The sequence below is a fragment of the Mesocricetus auratus genome, unplaced genomic scaffold (assembly GCF_017639785.1).
Source record: "Mesocricetus auratus isolate SY011 unplaced genomic scaffold, BCM_Maur_2.0 Super-Scaffold_15014, whole genome shotgun sequence".
Lineage (NCBI taxonomy): Eukaryota > Metazoa > Chordata > Mammalia > Rodentia > Cricetidae > Mesocricetus > Mesocricetus auratus.
The window spans coordinates 80,482,537-80,506,466 of record NW_024429186.1 but is presented as its reverse complement, the minus strand read 5'-3'; the positions used below and the strand labels follow the sequence as shown (position 1 = coordinate 80,506,466).

Here is a 23,930-nt window from a genome sequence, read left to right as displayed (position 1 = left end):
AGGCATGAACTAAAACTTCGGTGCATAAATGAATAAACTGAATAGCCATGTCTAAACAGAACTGAAAGATAGCATAACTGAAAATAATTTCTGGTCTGGGGTTTGTGAACAACGACCCTCATTCCCACCCAGAGATATCTTCAACTTATTGCTGGAACCTATAAGTACTACCCCAAGTGAAAAAGAAGACAGGGAGCGGGGATGGGGGGAGGCTTCACATAGGTGATTTAAGATCTTGAAATGAAAAATGTGTCCTTGTGAGGCAAAGGGAGGGCTGACACATGGAAGAGAAGGCTGGAGTACAGCAGCCAGAAACCGAGGAACCCAGCCCCCAGCAGAAGGCGGAAGAGTCAAGGATGGGCGCTCGCCCAGGCCCTCGGGAGGAGCACAGTTCTGCTAACACCTTCATTCCATCCCAGTGAAACACATTTGGTCAGCACGAAACAACAAATTTCTCTAATTTTACATAAAGTGTTGACATAAGTGTAACATAAATTAAGTGGTATGGAAGCCCCCAGGAAATGAAGAAAAGTAGAACCTGGTCTTCAAGCAGCTAAAGGAATGCAACCAATACCCTGGAGTCAGCTGGGACTAAGCTGGTTTCTCTGAGGGGCTGCCTAGTTCCTCTGGTGTTCCTAGTCTAGGGTCCACGGGGCTCTGCAATTCTTAAATCTAAACACAGAAATAAAAAACCTCATCTAGACTACAAGATGGAAACGGTGCTAGTAACATATCTGATATATATATAGCCAGACAAAATTTCCAATACATGGATGGTCCAGAAAGATACTAAGGGATTTCATTAAGCCCAAAGAGTCAGTGCTGTGGATAAGGGAAGCCATGTGTAATCACTGTACCACAGCAAATGCCCAAGAGTCGGCGCTAAGGATAAGGGTTGCTCACGAGGAATGCAGAAAGCATAAAAGCGCAATGAAAACGTGAAGCAAGGCGACTATGCCATCCATGCCTGAGAGAGGCACAGAGAGGCCACATAATAAAAGAGAGGACCAGAATCGGTCCACCTGCTCAAAGGCTGGGGCATTCCTGAGGCAATCATAGAGTGCAGTATTGCGATGGAACCAGGAAGATGACCCCACACACCCATCTCCTCAGCAGGAACACACCTACAAGCACTGAATTCTGCCCTGACAGTCCCAAAGGGGAGTTCCAGAACCAAGTTCAGGGGAGAGAAAACACAACTTTATGTGCAACAATCCTAAGTAAACACTTGACGCTTCACTTTCTTTTATAGATTATGTCTTTTACGTGCCACAATAGAAAATTCATGACTTGTTTTCCAAGTGAGGAAACTGGAACAAAGGGAGATTTAGTAAGTAGCAGACAGGTGACAGGTGTTTCCAGAACTTGGACTTAAGTCCTGAAACTTATATGAATAATCTTCAATATATGTGCATAGTCTTTAATTAATAGTTAAATGAATAAGAGAAAAATGTACCCAAAGCAAAGAAAGGCAGTTTTCTGGTTTGTTTGGGATTTTTTTGTTTTATTTATTTTTTTGTTTGCTTATTTATTTATTTATTTATTTATTTATTTATTTATTTTGGCCCAGTGAACATGAACACCTGTCTACTTAGGGACGGAGAATAGAAGATTATAAGGAACATATGGGCAGTTGAAGCAGAAGACGTCAAGTCCGTTTCACCCTTCTTACTGCTGAAGAACACACAATCTCAATAGGATGCAGGCATTTCCTTAATGATCTTGCAGTTATAACAAGCAAAATAAACAGTCTAGCCTTAACATGCCACTGCTCCCTTAAGACATCACTTCTCCTTTGTAGTTTCAGAACCAGTCACTCATTTAGACTGGGGCTAGTCCCTGTGGATTCAGGGAGTTTGCGATCATAATGGGTTATGGCATTATTGTGAACAGGTGTCACTCCACAGGGGGCTGGCCCATTGCATCATTTGGGGCTAGCCTGTGACAAACAAGGCCTACCCAAGAGGCTCCCCACAGTTCTAAGAGACATGCCCTGCTCCTGATCCTCATCTTTAGACACCTGCCACCATCTTCAGATAAATGGACTTGTGGGCCTGACAGGAAAGGAACCAAATTTGATTAGATGTATCCCATACTGAGAGGTCACCTTCTCCATCAATGGCATGCTACAACACTGTCCAACAAAAGGTACAAAGCACATTTCTAATGGAGATGCACAGAAAGTAAGATCCTTTTGGTCTCTGTGAAGACTGCAATATTTGTATACTTCCAAATTCACATTAAACAATAAAATCTAAAAGTTCATATAAGTTGAAAATTTGTCAGTTTTAAACTTTTTGCTATTTACTACTTGTCCTCAAAGGAGAGCTCAGTTAGTCAATAGATGTCTCGCCAACATCAGGACCTGCGTTTGATCCCAGAACACTGGGAAAAGTAAAAAGCCAGGCACAAAGTGTGCTTGTAATCTCAGTGCCGGGGTTGCAGAAGCAAAGAGATCCCGTGTGCTCACTGACCACACAGCCAGCCTCCGCTCAAAGTCTAACTCCTGATCAATCAGAGACTTGAGTGTCCATAAACACACATGTTCACACACACACACCACAGGCATCCATAAACATACATATTCACACACACATACCACAGGCATCCATAAACATACATGTTCACACACACACACCACAGGTATTCATAAACATACATGTTCACACACACACACCACAGGCATCCATAAACACACATGTTCACACACACATACCACAGGCATCCATAAACATACATGTTCACACACACATACCACAGGCATCCATAAACATGCATGTTCACACACACACACACCACAGGCATCCATAAACATACATGTTCACACACACACACCACAGGCATCCATAAACATACATGTTCACACGCACACACCACAGGTATCCATGAACATACATGTTCACACACACACACACCACAGGCATCCATAAACATGCATGTTCACACACACATACCACAGGCATCCATAAACATGCATGTTCACACACACACACCACAGGCATCCATAAACATACATGTTCACACACACACACCACAGGCATCCATAAATATACATGTTCACACACACACACCACAGGCATCCATAAACATACATGTTCACACACACACATACCACAGGCATCCATAAACATACATGTTCACATACACATACCACAGGCATCCATAAACACACATGTTCACACACACACACACCACAGGTATCCATAAACATACATGTTCACACACACACACACCACAGGCATCCATAAAACCACATGTTCACATGCACACACCACAGGCATCCATAAACACACATGTTCACACACACACACCACAGGTATCCATAAACATACATGTTCACACACACACACACCACAGACATCCATAAACACACATGTTCACATGCACATACCACAGACATCCATCAACACGCATGTTCACACACACACACACCACAGGTATCCATAAACATACATGTTCACACACACACACACCACAGGCATCCATAAACATACATGTTCACATACACATACCACAGGCATCCATAAACACACATATTCACATGCACACACCACAGGCATCCATAAACATACATGTTCACACACACACACCACAGGCATCCATAAACACACATGTTCACACACACATACCACAGGCATCCATAAACATACATGTTCACACACACATACCACAGGCATCCATAAACATACATGTTCACATACACATACCACAGGCATCCATAAACACACATGTTCACACACACACACACCACAGGTATCCATAAACATACATGTTCACACACACACACACCACAGACATCCATAAACATACATGTTCACACACACACATACCACAGGCATCCATAAACATGCATGTTCACACACACCACAGGCATCCATAAACACACATGTTCACACACACACACACCACAGGTATCCATAAACATACATGTTCACACACACACACACCACAGGCATCCATAAACACACATGTTCACATGCACACACCACAGACATCCATAAACACACATGTTCACACACAAACATACATGTTCACACATACACAAACATACCACAGGCATCCATAAACACACATATTCACATGCACATACCACAGGCATCCATAAACATACATGTTCACACACACATACCACAGGCATCCATAAACATACATGTTCACATACACATACCACAGGCATCCATAAACACACATGTTCACACACACACACCACAGGCATCCATAAACATACATGTTCACACACACACACACAGGCATCCATAAACATGCATGTTCACACACACACACCACAGGCATCCATAAACATACATGTTCACACACACACACCACAGGCATCCATAAATATACATGTTCACACACACACACCACAGGCATCCATAAACATACATGTTCACACACACACATACCACAGGCATCCATAAACATACATGTTCACATACACATACCACAGGCATCCATAAACACACATGTTCACACACACACACACCACAGGTATCCATAAACATACATGTTCACACACACACACACCACAGGCATCCATAAAACCACATGTTCACATGCACACACCACAGACATCCATAAACACACATGTTCACACACACACACCACAGGTATCCATAAACATACATGTTCACACACACACACACCACAGACATCCATAAACACACATGTTCACATGCACATACCACAGACATCCATCAACACGCATGTTCACACACACACACACCACAGGTATCCATAAACATACATGTTCACACACACACACACCACAGGCATCCATAAACATACATGTTCACATACACATACCACAGGCATCCATAAACACACATATTCACATGCACACACCACAGGCATCCATAAACATACATGTTCACACACACACACCACAGGCATCCATAAACACACATGTTCACACACACATACCACAGGCATCCATAAACATACATGTTCACACACACATACCACAGGCATCCATAAACATACATGTTCACATACACATACCACAGGCATCCATAAACACACATGTTCACACACACACACACCACAGGTATCCATAAACATACATGTTCACACACACACACACCACAGACATCCATAAACATACATGTTCACACACACACATACCACAGGCATCCATAAACATGCATGTTCACACACACCACAGGCATCCATAAACACACATGTTCACACACACACACACCACAGGTATCCATAAACATACATGTTCACACACACACACACACCACAGGCATCCATAAACACACATGTTCACATGCACACACCACAGACATCCATAAACACACATGTTCACACACAAACATACATGTTCACACATACACAAACATACCACAGGCATCCATAAACACACATATTCACATGCACATACCACAGGCATCCATAAACATACATGTTCACACACACATACCACAGGCATCCATAAACATACATGTTCACATACACATACCACAGGCATCCATAAACACACATGTTCACACACACACACCACAGGCATCCATAAACATACATGTTCACACACACACACAGGCATCCATAAACACACATGTTCACACACACACACCACAGGCATCCATAAACATACATATTCACACGCACACACCACAGGTATCCATGAACATACATGTTCACACACACACACCACAGACATCCATAAACATACATGTTCACACACACACACCACAGGCACACCACAAGCATTGTTACTAATAAGCAAAATTGTATTCATTTTCATAGTGTGAATTATTAGACCAAATTCAAAACTAACATAAAATAGTACCCCATAGACGAGGAAAAATCCACGAGCTCCTACCCATAAATGAAGAGTGACAGGTGGCCAGTGGGTGCTGAGAGACAGACAGAATCAGCTTCCTCCTAAGATGAGCTCTCACATAAGTTTTCCAATCTCAAGTGGCCAGCCATGGCCATATGTACACAGGAGCAAAGCTAAATGGATTTATAACGTGTGTATGCATGTATCTAAACACACGAACAATAATAATTAAGAAAAGGTGGTGAATCTGGGTGGGAGGGGACAAGGGAGGAACTCGGAGGGGCAGGAGCAATGTTGACCAGGAGATCTAAATTGGGTCGCACAGCCCAGAGTAGGAGGCCCTCAACCAAAATCAGCTGAGTTCTAACTACTTACACTTCCATACAAAAAGTTCAAGTTCTTGCTCAAACCCGGCCTTTGGCTGGACTTTTGTCCCACATGTGGGCTTTTCCAAGTGGCAATTTTAAACTTCCTGCCCCTACCACATCCAATCAGGTTCCTGCTTTCACTTAGATAGCCCAATCAGGAATGTGGACCCTGCCAAGTCAGAGAGGGAGAAGCGGGGTGTGTGGAGTGTATCTTGGCTGTGTTCTGTGACTTCAAATTTCCTGTAACTTCTTGTTCAGTACAGAATCCCGACCCCATTAAAAGGCACTTAGGCTGCACACTGCAGTTATGCAATTCATATATAAATTAAATTAAAAAGGAAGCATTTCCAGCATGCCCTGGCATGGGATAGATGTTAGGGTGAGCCAACCCGAGTCCCAGCTGTAGGCTTGGGTACTGAACTGGTCAGTCAAGGCCACTGGGGCCCCCCGCTGCCTCAGGCAAGGGAGGCAGAGTCAGCTCCCCTAAACCCACACCATCAGGGCCAGTTCTCCCCCTGCCTGCAGTGAAGGGTGGGGTCATCTCTCCTGTGAGTCTTGGGGCCAGTCCCCTTGCTTCAGTGGCTAGCAAACCTCAGCCAGCTTTCCCAGGGCCAGAAAGAGACAGGGCCTGCTAAACATGGCTGTCTGATTTCTTCATGTTTGGTTCCTATGGCCCACGGAGGCGACATAGAACACAGGCAGACATAAGCACAGACCCCAGCTGCAGCTGGACCTTGGGCTCAGACATGGTCCTTGGCGCGGACCCAGACAGCATCCTGGCTCGTGGTGAAAGCACTGGCCACTGAGATCAGGATGGGTGTGGCGGCAGCACGGCCTCCCGACACCAACAAGGCCACACATTGTGGCCGCTACTCTGGGCTTCTGTGGAAGGGGTTGTTCCTGCGGAAGGATGCCTGAAGGATCTCCGTGACTCAGAGCGGCTGAGGGAGAGCCCAGAGGAGTTCCTGTGAGGACACCAGAGGACCTGAACCAGACCAACGGCTCACTGCAATGAGCATTTGCAGGAAAAGCCGACTGGACAAAAGGATACACCGTGTGACACACTGAGCCTCCCCGTGCCACCAGGACAAGTGAAGACGTGCTGGAGAGGCGGGACCATAGAGAGATTTTTGTTTAGTTCTGTTCGTGTTTTTGTTTGTTTGCTTGCTTGTTTTTATTTTGGTTTGATCTTTTTTTAAATTTTCTTTTGGTGAGTGCTGCAGGGGTGAAGGGAGACTACAGAAGGACTGGGAAGTGAGCAGAATTGGGGTGTGTGGTGTGAAATTCCCAAAGAATCAATGAAGAAATTATGTTTGTGTTTTGCTTGTGTTTTTGTTTGTTTGTTTGTTTTGTTTTTCTAGATGGGTTTCTCTGTACAACAGCCCTGGCTGTCCTGTAACAGCCTTGTAGACAAGGCTGACCTGGAACTCACAGAGAACCACATGCCTCCTGAATGGTGGGATTAAAGGTGTGTGCCACCACCGCCCAGCAAGAAATTATGTTAGAAGGAAAGAGAAGGAATGAGTTCAACATTCTACTACTCTTTCCCCTCAGGTGTGTATCTGGGGATAGACCTGAGTCAAGCAAAAGCCTACATTACTAAAAGGGTGGGCTCTGCTTTTTATCACTGTGCTGGACAAACAGGCCCAGATCTAAAGACCTCTCCACATTGAAGGCACTCAGTATGAGGACTCAAGTTTTACAAATAATGGCCACCCTGCTGGCAGTCTTATTGTTAAAGACATAGACAAGCCACCTTAGGAGACAGACAAGACGTCAATGGGTAGTAGTAACTTCAGGCAAGAAGTATGCTGTGAGTTGACATTCAGAATATATGTCTTATAGAGTGAACAAGGAGTAAATAAGATGTAAGGGGCATGGTTGCCAATGGACATGAAGCAGATGGTTTTTCCTCAGCTGTCATCCTCTCCAGGCACCAGCACCACCATCCGTCAGAAGCCTCCTTGAAAAACCCTTCAGTTATTCACTCCTGTAAGCCTGGCAGCTTATTACTCAACTAAAGGCAAACCATGAAAAACAATGAATCGAGTCACTTCAGAGCACTCATCCAGACAAAAAAAAAAGGCCTTAAGAGAAAGGCCCTTGCCCTCAGAAAACTCAGTCTGGTTGGTAAGCCAATATACAGCACCAGAGAATGAATTACAGAAATGACAGGTAATAATTTCAGATCACTACAGGCTTCGCAGGAGTCAGAGCTGGGTCTGGAAGGCTAAATGAACAGGGGGCTCCATCAGTGAGAAACACACGTGTGCAGGTTCTGTCACAAAAGCCAGACAAGGGGAGGGCACGGAGATCCAGTGTCAACCAGAGCAGGTTCACTGAGGAGAAAAGGATGACAGGCGTTTAAAGGGTACAAGGTCCCTATACACCTCAGGCAGAAGTGACACACTTTCTGACTGTGGTGATGTATTGTTTATGATCTAATAAAGCTTGCCTGAAGACCAGAATGCAAAGCTAGCTGCAGCCACAGAAGCTGGGTAGTGGCGGTGCACACCTTTAATCCCAGCAGGGCAGAGGAATATAAGACAGGAGCTCAGGGTCTCATGCAACATTCAGTCTCCAGCCACTCTGAGGACAGGATCACGCCAGCCTTAGATTGCAGTTTGAGGATTTGTGGAAACAGGCTCACCATTTCAGCCTGGGGTAGAGGTAGGAGTTAGTGGCTGGCTGCTTTGCTTTTCTGATCTTCAGCTTGAACCCCAGTATCTGTCTCTGGGATTTTATTGTTCATACTACAGCTGACATTCCTTTAGCAGGGCAGAGGCTGAAGGAGTTGAAGGTTCATCTCATAACAGAGTCTTGCTACCATGGAGCTCAGACGAAGGTCTCCCCTTCAGAAAACTTCAGGGCACTGTAGTGTGTGCCCCAAAAGCCTTCCTACAATGCCATGTCCTCAACTTTCTTTCCTCCTTGTGCACTTCATTTTTTTAAATTTATGATATTCCTCTAGTCTAATTTAGAGTAAGGCAGAATATCAGAAAATTAAAGGAAGGTAAGAAGGCAGTTACTGGCTTCCCTAACAGAAAGGAAAACATGCCCCACGCTTACATACTTTTGAAATTTGTGGGTTTAAAAGCGTATGTCACTCAACACAAGCCATGGTATCATCACTGTTCCCCCATTGATGGTGGCTCTCTCAATTTTCTAGTAGGTCCTGTTGTTGATATACAATGTGTAACCCTCTTAAAGTACTTTTTCAATTTATTTTTCATTTTAAACATAAAACCAAAATGTAATATGTGCAATCTTTCTTTACTAAAAAATAATCATCATGATAATTTAAGCATTTAGCACAGGTATAAACAGAATCAAAAACTCACAAAAATAACTCAAAAAATAATCATAGTTATATAAACTTTCTGAAAAGTTTTAAAATATTTTGAATAACAATATTTACAGATTAGATATATAGTGAGAAGAGGTAGATCTTGTGGAAGAACAATTAACTGGTTAGCTCCTTTCTATCATTCATACACCCAGAATGAAAATAACACACCCCAGAACAGCCATGCCCATAAACATATAGAACAAATGTCTGGAATCTCAACGACAAATCAAAGAAGTAACTACAGTGACTTTGAATATTCTTATCAGATACAGATTTCAAAAGGAAATTCAGAGCAGTTTCCAATGAAATTCCAACTCTAATATGAAGAGGAAGCGCTCTGCGAAGTTGATCTGGCACTGTTAACAGGATAGCTAAAAGGCAGCCATCTATCTCAAGAGGAAAAAAAACCACAAAGTGATCCTGAAAACAACTTGAAACAGTTTCATAATTTCTCCATTTCCTGGAAGAAAGAACAAACCAAAAAGTTCATAAAAGGCAACAAACACACGAACAGATAAACAGAAAATTGCAAGAAGCAATGCAAACGCTGCAAGGGTTGAAAACTGAAATAGAGACATTAAAAAAAACACAATCTGAAGAAAGGCAGAAAATAGAAAAGCTGGACAAACAGTCAGGCACTACCAATACAAGCATTACCAACAGAATAGAAGAGATAAAAGAGAGAATCTCAAGTGTTGAAGATACACTAGGAGAAATGGATTTATCAACCAAAGAAAACCTTAAATCCAACAAATCCTTAACACAAAACATCCAGGAATTATGGGACACCATGAAAAGACCAAACCTAAGAATAATAGGTATAGAAGAAGGAGAAGAAATCCACCTCAAAGGGGCAGAAGGCATATTCAACAAAATCATAGAAGAAAACTTTCCCAACCTTAAGAAAGACATGCCAATGAAGGTACAAGAAGCCTACAGAACACCAAATAGAGTGGACCACAAAAAAATCCCTCGCCACATAATAATCAAGACCCCAAACATACAGAATAAAGAAAGAATATTAAGAGCAGCTAAGGAAAAAGGTCAAGTAACATATAAAGGCAGACCTATCAGAATTACACCTGATTTCTCCATGGAAACGCTGAAAGCCAGAAGGTCCTGGATAGATATTCTACCTACACTAAGAGACCATGGGTGCCAGCCCAGACTACTATACCCGGCAAAGCTCTCAATCACTATAGACGGAGAAAACAAGATATTCCATGACAAAACTAGATTCAAGCAATATGTGTCCACTAACCCAGCCCTACAGAAAATTTTGGAAGGAAAACTCCAACCCAAGGAAGCTAACTACAATCAGAAAAACATAAGCATTAGAGAATCCCTCTCTACCAACAGCCAAAAGAACAAAGGGGTGAAATTCCACCCATAATTCCACCACCAACAACCATCGCAAATCGAAGAAGGATGAGCAATCAATGGTCATTAATATCCCTCAATATTAACGGCCTTAACTCACCCATAAAAAGACACAGAATAGCAGAATGGATTCGAAGACAGAACCCTTCCTTCTGCTGCATACAAGAAACACACCTCACCCTCAAAGACAGACATTACCTGAGAGTTAAAGGTTGGGAAAAATTTTTCAATCAAATGGACCCAAGAAACAAGCAGGGGTAGCAATCCTAATATCTAACAAACTAGACTTTAAAATAAAATCAATCAAAAGAGATAAAGGAGGTCATTACATACTCATCACAGGTGAAACCCACCAAGATGAAGTGTCTATCCTGAACATCTATGCCCCCAATACAAAGGCATCCACATTCGTTAAAGAAACATTATTAGAACTTAAATCTCATCTAAAGCCCCACACAGTTATAGTGGGAGATTTCAACACACCACTCTAACCACTAGACAAGAATACCAGACAGAAACTCAACAAAGAAGCAAAGGGTCTAATAGAAGTAATGACCCAACTGGGATTAACAGATATCTATAGAACATTTCATCCACATAAAAAAGAATATACCTTCTTCTCACCACCACATGGAACCTTCTCAAAAATCGACCACATACTTGGCAACATATCAAACCTCAGCAGCTACAAAAAAATTGGAATAACTCCATGCATCTTATCAGACCACCATGCCTTAAAATAAGAATTCAACAACAACACAAACTGCAGAAAACCTACAAACTCATGGAAATTGAATAATGCTCAACTGCACCATCCCTGGGTCAAAGAGGAAATAAAAAAAGAAATTAAAGACTTCCTCGAATTCAATGAGAATGAAGACACAACATACCCAAACCTATGGGACACTTTGAAAGCAGTGCTACGGGGGAAGTTCATAGCACTAAGTGCTCACATGAAGCAACAGGAAAACAGTTATACCAGAGAATTAACATCACAGCTAAAAGCTCTAGAACACAAAGAAGCAAACTCCCCCAGGAGGAGTAGACGCCAGGAAATAATCAAATTGAGGGCTGAAATCAACAAAGTAGAAACCAGGAAAACAATACAAAGAATCAATGCAACGAAGAGTTGGTTCTTTGAGAAAATCAACAAGATAGACAAACCTTTGTCCAAACTTACCAAACAGCAGAGAGTGAACATGCAAATTAACAAAATCAGAAATGAAAAGGGGGACATAACAACAGACTCTGAGGAAATCCAGAGAATCATTAGGTCATACTTTGAAAACCTGTACTCCACAAAATTCGAAAATTTAAAGGAAATGGATGACTTCCTGGACAGCTATCATTTGCCAAAACTAAATCAAGAACAGATAAGCAATTTAAATAGACCTATAACCCCTATGGAAATAGAAGCTGTCATCAAAAGTCTCCCAACCAAAAAAGTCAAGGTCCAGATGGCCTCACTGCAGAATTCTACCAGAAATTCAAAGAACAGCTTATACCAATTCTTCTCAAAGTGTTCCACACAATAGAAGCAGAAGGGTCTTTGCCAAACTCTTTCTATGAGGCTTCAATAACCTTGATCCCCAAGCCACACAAAGATACAACCAAGAAAGAGAACTTCAGACCAATATCCCTCATGAACATTGATGCAAAAATACTCAATAAAATACTGGCAAATCGGATCCAAGAACACATCAAAACAATCATTCACCACGATCAAGTAGGTTTCATCCCAGGGATGCAGGGATGGTTCAACATACGAAAATCCATCAACGTAATCCACCATATAAACAAGCTGAAAAACAAAAATCACATGATCATCTCACTAGATGCTGAAAAAGCCTTTGACAAAATCCAACACCCCTTCATGATAAAGGTCTTGGAGAGATCTGGGATAACAGGGACATACTTAAACATAATAAAAGCCATATACAGTAAACCAACAGCCAACATCAAACTAAATGGACAGAAACTCAACGCAATTCCTCTAAAATCAGGAACAAAACAAGGCTGTCCACTCTCTCCATACCTTTTCAACATGGTACTTGAAGTTCTAGCTATTGCCATACGACAACAAAGGGGGATCAAGGGGATACAAATTGGGAAGGAAGAGGTCAAACTTTCACTGTTTGAAGACGATATGATAGTTTACATCAATGACCCAAAGAACTCTACCAGGGAACGCTTACAGCTGATTAACACCTTCAGCAAAGTGGCAGGCTACAAGATCAACTCAAGAAAGTCAGTAGCCCTATTATATACAGATGATAAAAGGGCTGAAAGAGAAATCAGAGAAACATCACCCTTTACAATTGCCACAAACAACATCAAATACCTTGGGGTAACGCTAACCAAACAAGTGAAAGACCTGTATCATAAGAACTTTGAATCTCTAAAGAAAGAAATTAAAGAAGCCCTCAGAAAATGGAAAGATCTCCCATGCTCTTGGATAGGTAGGATCAATGTAGTAAAAATGGCAATCCTGCCAAAAGCAATCTACAGATTCAATGCTATCCCCATTAAAATCCCAGCACAATTCTTCACAGACCTTGAAAGAACAATAATCAATTTTGTATGGAAAAGCAAAAGACCCAGGATATCCAAAACAACCCTGTTCAACAAGGCAACGTCCGGAGGCATCACCATCCCTGACCTCAAGCTCTATTATAGAGCTATAGTCCTGAAAACAGCTTGGTATTGGCACAAAAATAGACAGGTAGACCAATGGAATCGAATTGAAAACCCGGGTATTAACCCACACACGTACGAACATCTGATCTTTGACAAAGAAGCTAAAAATATACAATGGAATAAAGAAAGCATCTTCAACAAATGGTGCTGGCATAATTGGAGACTGGCATGTAGAAGAATGCGGATCGATCCATGTTTATCGCCATGCACAAAACTTAAGTCCAAATGGATCAAAGACCTCAACATAACTCCAGCCACACTGAACCTCATAGAAGAGAAAGTGGGTGGTACCCTTGAACGAATTGGTACAGGAGACAGCTTCCTGAACATAACACCAGTAGCACAGACAGTGAGATCAACAATTAATAAATGGGACCTACTGAAACTGAGAAACTTCTGTAAGGCAAAGGACACAGTCAGCAAGACAAAAAGGCAGCCCACAGAATGGGAAAAAATATTCACTAATCCCACATCTGACAGAGGGTTGATCTCCAAAATTTACAAAGAACTCAAGAAGCAAGTCTCCAAAACAGCAAAGGACCCAATTAAAAAGTGGGCTGCAGAACTAAATAGAGAGTTTTCAATAGAGGAGTCTAAAATGGCTGAGAGGCACTTGAGAAAGTGCTCAACATCCTTAGCCATCCGGGAAATGCAAATCAAAACAACTCTGAGATACCATCTCACTCCTGTCAGAATGGCTAAAATCAAAAACACCAATGACAATTTATGCTGGAGAGGATGTGGTGAAAGGGGGACACTCCTCCATTGCTGGTGGGAGTGCCAACTGGTTCAGCCACTTTGGAAAGCAGTATGGAGATTCCTCAGAAAAATGGGAATAAACCTACCACAAGACCCAGCAACTCCACTCTTAGGCATATACCCAAAAGATGCCCATTCATATAACAAAGATGTCTGTTCCACTATGTTCATAGCAGCTTTATTTGTAATAGCCAGAACTTGGAAGCAACCTAGATGTCCCTCACCCGAAGAGTGGATAGAGAAAATGTGGTACATCTACACAATGGAGTACTATTCAGCAGAAAAAAATAATGGAATCATGAGATTCGCAGGCAAATGGATGACACTAGAAGAAACCATCCTGAGTGAGGTAACCCAGTCACAAAAAGAGAAACATGGCATGTACTCTCTCATATATGGATTTTAGACATAGATCTGGGGAGTGCCAGCCTACAATCCTATGGCCAGACAGTCTGGGAAACAGAAACTACATTTAGTGGCTGGTTAAGTACTGAGCTGAACTCAAGAAAGCCAGTATCAGAGAGGGAGGACTGATGATCCAAGGGATTAAGACTGGGCTGGTTTAACCCCCAGAAACAGCTGACCAGACAAAGGTTAACTCTTGAATCCCAGGCATCAGCCTGGGAATCCAGCATGGGACTGATCAAGACCCCCTCAATCTGGGTGTCAGTGAGGAGGCCTAGGTAATCTATTGAGCCTTGGACAGCAGATCAGTATCCATCCCAAGTATACACACGGACTTTGGACTCCCATAGAACAATGTGAGGTGCACTCTCACCCTGAACTCTTGGGGAAGGGTCTAGGCCCTGCCCTATATGAAATGACAGACTATGGACACCCCCATGGAGGGCTTCACCCTCCCTGGGGGAATGAGGGGATAACGGGGGGGGGGAAATGGGGGGAGGGCACGGGAGGAGGGGAGGGAAAGGGAGAGGGACCTGGAACTGACTTGTGAAGCAACCTTGTTTCTTATCTAAATTAAAAAAAATAATAATAAAAAAATTTCATTAAAAAAGAAAAAAAATTTCTCCATTTCCTGGAATTTGATGTAAGCCTTTAAAGAGAATACAACAAGCTTTCATTCATGACTCTCTCTTCTGAATATTAAAGTAACTACAAAACAACATGAATCAATGCTTAAGTATAAGTATACATTATTACATTTAATGATTACAACTTTCATTGGCAGCATGACAACAATCAAATCCATAGCATTTCCTCACCAAGTGGGAACTCAAAATATAGTCAGTATACACAGATAACCCAGAATGATCCAAGGGAATGAGGAAAAGGGGGCATAAAGTTTAATTGCAAATGAAGGCTGGGGCCAGGCACAGTGGTGTGTGCCTGCAAACCCTGCACTCAGGAGACAGAGGCAAGTTGTCTATTGCAGATTCAAGGCCATTCTGGTCTACAGTACAAGGTCCAGGAAAGCTGAGGCTACTCCCCAACTCCCAGAAATCAAGACAAAGCAAATGGAGGATTAAACACGCTCATGTATTTTGTTCCTAATAGAAAACATTGTGATTCCTCAGAGTTTACTAGCTTACAAACAATTCATAAGTAGAGATCTTAGCTTCCCAATAGCAAATGAAGACACAATAAATCATGAAAGGAAAAGACTGCTAAGCACTGATTCATATGCACGAACCAGAAATGTATAAAAATTGAGTTTACACAGGAATCCATAGAAAGGATAGCACTTGGGGGTTATTAATAAAAATGTGGGCTACCTTATATCCCCTCTGTATTCCCTTGAAATTACTACACATTTTTAAGAGTAAGGGAATGGAAAGGAAGAAGACAGGAGGTATGTTTTAGATTGCTTGAAGGCAATCACTAGGCAATATGGGGGAACATTGTATAAGTGCCCATATGATGCTGCTAATAAAAGGATGTTCATGCATATTTTGCATCAGTACTGAAGCTTAACTCATGAATCATAACTCTAGAGAATACCTATTTAAGCACTGCTTTATAATTGTGTTAATGAAAGGTCAATGTAAAACATTGACCACTGTATATTTGGCCTGTTTTGACCCTAACATTCTAGGCTATTAAAGTATATAAAAACATGACTCCAATACGCAATAAAGAAGAGACAAAAAAATCATGCATACTAAGTTCAAAGTTTTTCCTCATCGCATGTGCAATAACAATTTCAAGTAGGCTGCTGAGCTATTCATATATGAATTAAGGACATGTGAAATGCACATCAGATACCCAGTGTCTACTTACTGAAGAGTTCCCACTAATAACAACTTAATTTTCTCTTGGCTACATTAGGCATCATCTAGTTAACATGATACTTAGAAAGTCTTATTTGGGCATCCATTTAAAGGTGTAATAAAATATTTATCCTGATTTTAACATGTCTGTGCCCCTTCAAAAGGATCTTACTTAAACTCTTCAATTTCTGGTTTAATCAAGAACATAACATCACACCATGGTACATATTCGTGATACCGTATTCCCACTCATAAGCATCCTACATGTTCAAGACAAGTCTAGGAGAGATGAGGTGGCTCTTTACCACACCCATTACCACACCCATTCTCGTCTTAGAAGCCTGCAGGTAGACTACTCATTTCTCGGCCTCCTTTGCAGTTAGATATTCCACAGGGATAAATTATACCCAGTGGTATATGAACAGAGCCTGTTATGACACTTCCCTCCCGTCATCTACACAGGAAAGTGCACAGTATCTTGAGATGTACGTAAAGAAGCACAGGGGACAAGAGCTGCACAGGCCTTGGACAACAGCCAGAAGAACAACCACCACTCAGTAAAGTGTTTCTAGACCTCACATGACAAAGAAATGATCTTGGCCTCTGCTTCAGACACGCTGTAATGCTTGTTTGTAACGTCACAACAATGAAGACAGTGAGCAATGTCTGAACTGTGAGCTATCCACGCATGTGAACTGTGACATGCAAAACAAATAAATGCCCAATTACATTCACACTGCACAGTACAGAGAAAGCCGTGTCTCCTTGTACAGTCTGGAGAGTGGCATGTGTCTCACTGGACATTCTACAGAAAGGCAAGTGTCTCACTACTGAGGGACCATTCCCTGGGAATTGGGAAATAAATAAAATGTATGCTTCAAATTTAAATTTCAGTTTAAGGAATTTTGACTTAATAGCTAATCACTTATCCATTAAGTTGAAGGACAATAGTTAAAATATTTAATAAATTTATAGCAGTGCTTCCCATGAATGGGATGAATTCTTGTCACAGCACACTTCAAGCAACTAATGTATTTTACTGTCTTGGAATATTTGTAATACTGTTTGGCTAAGAGCCTGAAGATGTTTTAGGTACTTGGTGCTTCGTGGAATGGGATCTGACCTGCATCTCACTACAAAGCCAAGTTTTATGTGCATCTAGGGATGCATAACCTACTTGATGCGTGTATGACTCTGTTTCATTAGCTTTCATTTTTATGGTAACATATTGGGGAAAAACTGGAGAAACACACTCACTTGGACATTATGATATTTGTTTGCAGCTTCGTCCTGGTTTTGGCTTCCTACTTAATGACTAAACGGCCCCACGGTGGGTGATGCACTGGAGTGGAAGTGGTGAATCATTAAAGAGTTCGTAAATTTTAAAAACAGGGGCAGGCCTTCTGGGTCCCATATGCTTCTAGAAAACTCACTGTTGTGCTGTATTAATTGAACCGTGAAGCCTTTATTAGTTCCCTTTAAAAATGCTTGCAGCAACCCTTTTATTAATGCTTGCCCTCAAATTGTTTATACTACTTAGCATTTCCATAACAATTTATATTTCAAAGAACTGTTTGATCATTAGTTAAATCTATTCTACATTTCTATAAGGGAATACAGCTGTTTAGAAAAATAGAGACACGAAGGGAAATTCCTGAACTCATTTTTGCCCAAGATTTGCCAATGAATAAATGAATAGAATATGAGAAGATGAACAGAAGATAGACTCTTGTAAAGCTTTTGTTTGAGTAAATAAGCTTGTTCTCTTACTTGCTGCAGGTAGAATTGTTGTTGTATTTCCATAATAATGAGTCAGGGGGATGAGATACTGTCATACAACAAACTCGATGATGGAGATACGGACACAGTACTTTAAATAGCTATTGGGAAGCACCAAAGGCCACAGGTTTTCACAGGTCTAGAGGTGTCATTATACATTGGCCCTGTGCCACAGATGCATTTTATAGAAAATTACAACATCAAAATTTTTATTTCTCAAAATTAAAGATCATGCCAATATCATTTTAAGGTAGATGTGCCCAGTAAGTTTATTCTTAAAGCAATTCTAGCTCAAATGTGTTTTCTAAATTCTTGGGGATGTACTAGAAACCTGTTCTGTGTTAAAACAGGTTTAAACATCTCTTGAAGAAAAAGCAAATGGACTCTGTAAGCCTCTTTTTGTCCTGTCTCTCACCTCATAAGACTGGGGTGGCCTAGAGAGCAGAGAAGAGCTGTAACCCTGGAATTTTCCTCGCAGAACATATCTCTTCTAGTCTTGATGCACTAGCCATTTCATATCATTACCATCAGAGAGCAAAACTCCTGAATTGTAATGTTAGCTAATAAAAGAGACTTACACAAGGAAAAAGTTAAAGATGTCCTCTTTTTTTTTTTTTTTTTAGCAATGCTGCCTGATGAGAAACACTAGAGTTTTTAGAAAACTGAAGAGTGTTTTCCACTTGGCAATATTCTGCATCTATCGCCTAGCTCTCTAGGGTTATACTGTAAAGCTCTTTGGAGGAGAGGAGTCTGGGAATCTGCATTTTGAACACAGACCTACATGATCTCTTTTAGCTGCTTGTTTAGGGAATATAAAGTTAGTTGAGCCTTGAAGTTCTTCCCTTTGAAATCTGGCCATCCTTATAAAAGACACAGAATCTAGACCCCTGTCCAGAAGAAATGGGTTTCTAGTCCTACATGAAAACGCTTATGACATTTAGTGGGCCAAGACTTTTACTGTCTCAGTGTCTCCCTCAAAGGACTTTATCCATAGATAGAACACATGCTTTAGTGAACGGTAGCCCAGCTGTGTAACATACTACCTGGAAACAGTAGACACAGTAAGTCTTGAGTGGATGAATAAATACTTCAGCTGCAGCACTCAGCTGAACTGTGCAGAGACAGTCTTCCCTCCATGCTCCTGAGCACCCAAAAGAATCCCCAAAATTCTAACTTGGAACATTATTGGGGTAGCAAAATTAAAATAAAAGCCAACAAATGCTATATACAAAATCAGTACTTATTGTTTGAGTGAATACATGATCAAGACAGTAATCATTTCCCTTGATGTCAACTGTATTTGAGCATGGATTAAAAAATGTTTCTGAGACTAGTGTCTGTGCATGGGGAAAATAAGAATTCTTGCTACCATAGGACCAGTTTTCAAGACAAACATAAATAATCCGCCAGCCTATTAGAGAATTTTTGGAAGCACTGGGGTAAGTCTGTTTTTCTGTCTTTGCACAGCCCTGGAAACTGTTTATGGAAGAAAACAAAATAAATGGATGATGATTGCGTAAGTCCAATTCAATTCTCTGTTTAGAGTTTTTAAAAGGAAAAATGTAAGAAAAACACTTCTGAGTGAAATCATCTGATTTTTATCTCACCAGTGATATATGGCTCTACAGGACACTTGCAAGAACAATATAAGAGCATTTTGACAACTGTGCCAAGATATTTTCATTTATACGCAAGTGTATTCCAGGTCTCTAGTTAGAGTACCCTATTTGCAATGAGTCAAAGTGACCCCCACCCACCTACGGGAGTCATTCCTATGGTATTTTCAAATTTCATTCATCAATACTTCTCAGTTAAATGGGACCATTGCATAATGTCAGGCAGAACCACATGTATGTTTAAAAAATATTAGTGGCCCTAAAGATAAAAGGAGCTCCCTTCGTGGCTTCTTGTTTATCAACTATTTTTTCACTTCTCCCAATTGAAAACTTACCACAACTGGCAAGAACTTTTGCGTTAAAATGACAGCCTAACCGAAATCATTATCATAAGGTCAATATTCTGTGGAACAGGGTATGTTTGTTCTACTTGCCAAATATTACCTTGAGAAAAAAAATATTTCACTATGGTGGCTCTAACTTAACTACCAGTTTTTAAAAGATTTATTTATTTATTATGTATACAGTGTCTTGCCTGCATATGTCCCTGCAGGCCAGAAGAGGGCACCAGATCTCATTACAGATGGTTGTGAGTCACCATGTGGTTGCTGGGAACTGAACTCGGGACCTCTGGAAGAGTAGTCAGTGCTCTTAACCGCTGAGTCATCTCTCCAGCCCCTTTAAATGCCTATATTAAACTATGCAATTTTGAAATATTAAGTTTAAATGGAAATAAATGCCCATATATTCAAATGTTACATAGATTATAAAGGCATTGTTTTAAGTTCATCTCTATAGAAATGGTAATAATGCTATCCTGTAACTGTAGTGAGCAACACAGTTCACAAAGCACACTTTAACAGGCTCTGTGGGGGTGAAGGGAGAAAAGAAAAAGCAAAAACTGAAACCCACGGGTCCAAAGCTTGGTCTGAACCCAGCACCTTGCCAAAGGGAACTTGTGAAATCACCAATCCTAGGCCATCTCTCAAATGGACTAGGTAAAAAGTGCTGTATACAAAGGTGTGTTTAAACAAACTCTCCAAGAGATTGTCACTGCATGCTGAAGTTTGAGAGCCATCCGGCTATCCAAGGACCTAGGCCTAGGTGTTCATTTAGATGACTCAGGCCCTATTCTAAACCACAGTTGTGACCAAAACTCTGGAGTATCTTCACTGCAGTCAAGTTAGATATCCCTGCAATTCGCAGTCAACAGCCTACTGAGAGTGTAGAGAATGGCTGAGGAGACTGTGGGAATCAGGAACCAAGGTGCAGCACTCCCAAGGCTGAAAGCTTTGGTAAAAGGTTCACTTTTGTGAGCTCTGAATATCCTATTACAGTGGCTTTGACCGAGAAGAATGGGGTAACTCAGATGTATCACCGTGCCACAGAATCCACAGAGATACACACTCCTATTATGACTGAAGCAGAAAATGCTTTTACAGTCTATCTGTGACTAGCATATGGTAGTTGACCCTCCTCCTTCCTCTCAAAACGTGGGTTATATTTGCTTTAAAAGCAGCTCCCTGTTCCTGGCAGAATGGGTGTTGCCTGCCCTGATCATAGTAGTGAGCCACACTATCACTCTGTCTCATAGGAAGCAGGTGCTGAGATTAGTATTGAATGTGTATATAGGAAACAGGACGGGCGGCCAAGAAGGGTGGGGAGCAGACTATCCTTCCTGCCTGTCAAGACATGGGGTCAGCACGTGACTGACTCCCAAGTTCCACCGCATGATTCAGAACCAAGTAGAAAAACTGCGGGTATGCATTAAATTCTTCCATCATATTTAGTATTTATAACTGAGAATTCTTTTAGAAACAAATGAATCAACGCCCAGTGCTCAGACAACAATACAAATGAAATTATTCAGAAAGTAGACTGGGTTAGTGGAGAATCAACTGTAGAATGTAAAACTCAACATGTTTTATGCTATTATTTGATCTTAATAAGAGAGAGATGTTCCTTGGTGGCTTCAGTTGTCTGATTTCAAGTGACACAAAGCAGTATCAGTTCCCAAAGCACCAGGACTGACCTGGCCGCACGGGAGAGCTCATTGTGGGAGTCAGAAGGGCTGATGGTTGAGGTTTCAGAGTCACAGACGGCTCTCAGCTGACAACGGCTGTCCAAGTGGGGATGGCAGAGGAGGAACCTAGAGTGTAAGAAAAATCACATTGTGTAATAGACAGATTATATAAGTCACGTGAAAACCAGAGAGCTAGCTCGAGGTCCAGCTCAGCTGCAGCTTACACAGGTCTTTGAGAGTCACATCAGGTCCTGGGTTCTTTAAGTCTTTAGCAGTAGTAGAGCACATTTGATCTGGGGTTAGCAGTTGAGAGCTGCAGTGTGTGCCCAGCAGTACATGGATGGTCCTAGCTGCATCCGGAGCAATGAGGGGGGAGAGCAGGGGGGACACTGCTATTCTTGCTTGCAGCACAGGGACACCGAGACCATGAAGCAGTAGGAATAAAGGGAACCAGAGGGTGAAGAGGCACTTCGCGTGGCTACGGTTGGCTTCCAACTTGCCATTTCATGGCTGCTTCAATTCCAATAGAAACTGGAAATCAATTTTTGAGGTTTGGATATAAATATCTCACTACATAATTTTTAGCTATTGTCGTCAAATATTTACTGGTAGAAATAGAACCAGTTGGTAGGCGAAAAATTAATGGCCTAAAAAGCAACAAATGGGTCATACACCATTGGAATGAAAAAAAAAATCCACATCACAGTCTCCACTTCTCGAAGTCGTCTGCAATCTTGTTCCTGCTAAAAGCAGTAAGAGGCACTCTTTCTAGGAGTGCCTCTAACAGAATGGATTGACTCCTCGAACGGAATCTAAGGGGCTTTCTGCTTTGTGTCTGAATGCACTCCCACATCTAGGCACTTAGAGGAAAAGCTATTCATTTCAAGGACATTTCCCTAACCATTTACTGGAAAGTCAAACTTAAAAAAACAAAACAAGAAACTTTTAAGCTATCCTTAGCAAGCATCTTACTAAAACAGCCCTGACCTGCAGATACTGGCGCTCTGAGAATCAGGTCTCCCTGCTTTCAGAAAACACAGCATGTTTATTGAGACTCCTTTCCCACCAGTATTTTGAAAGTGTTACTACTATTTTTACAAGGAAGTATAAAGCTGGATCTAAATATGTATTCCTTTGAAGAAATACTTAACAGCACCAAGAACACCGCTAATACTGTAAAGATCTCCAAATAGAAATCTGCATTGAGTCACTGAAGCAGCCTAGCAGAACAGCAGTCTATGGAGACAGCTTCACACTCTCTTCTGAGGCTTAATAACATTAAAAATGTGCGTTTTAGTAAATCCTTTTGATTTATTTTTTATTTTGGTAAGTAAAAAATGCGACTTGTATGCTCATTTTATTGGCGCTATGTACAGGTTTGTGATTTGTCTATCAGTGAGAAAGCAGCATCTTTGCCGAAGATGAAAAGCATAGAGCAAACCCTGTGTTTGAAATGGCCATTCTGACACTGGCATCTTAATGCAAAGATGTCAGTGTCACACTTACTGTAACACCGTCACCAGAATAGCTCTCCAGAGTCAGGAGCAAACCCTGTGTTTGAAATGGCCATTCTGACGCTGGCATCTTAGTACAAAGATGTCAGTGTCACACTTACTGTAACACCGTCACCAGCATAGCTCTCCAGAGTCAGGAGCTGCATTTAGACACAGCGTATCATCATATTTGAGTTATTGTTACAAGAGCTAAACCAATAGACAATGCTTATGTCTCAGCCTTTACTCATCACCCATCACTACATTTTGCAAGTAAGAAATACCATGATGTTTTCTGCCTCATAATTCAATGCAAATAAATAGAAGAGTAAATTTTACTAGGATTTAAATTTATAGACTGTTTTAAATGAACAAATATGTCTTTACAATTCCATCATTTTTTGCATTTTTAGAATGTAGCGTGAAGCATTTCATAAATGCTGTAAATACATT

At 41.3% G+C, this 23,930-nt stretch overlaps 1 protein-coding gene across 22 annotated transcripts in view; it reads right to left on the bottom strand.

Annotated features, from left to right (window-relative positions):
* Hdac9 (histone deacetylase 9) overlaps positions 1-23,930 on the bottom strand; it is an 888,277-nt gene that overhangs the window by 790,480 nt on the left and 73,867 nt on the right. For all 22 annotated transcript variants that reach the window (XM_040743251.1, XM_040743249.1, XM_040743250.1 and 19 more), the window contains one exon: positions 21,994-22,110. In XM_040743251.1, the coding sequence (XP_040599185.1) occupies positions 21,994-22,015 (22 nt within the window). In that variant the 5' untranslated portion in view covers positions 22,016-22,110. The remainder of the gene's footprint in view (positions 1-21,993; positions 22,111-23,930) is intronic.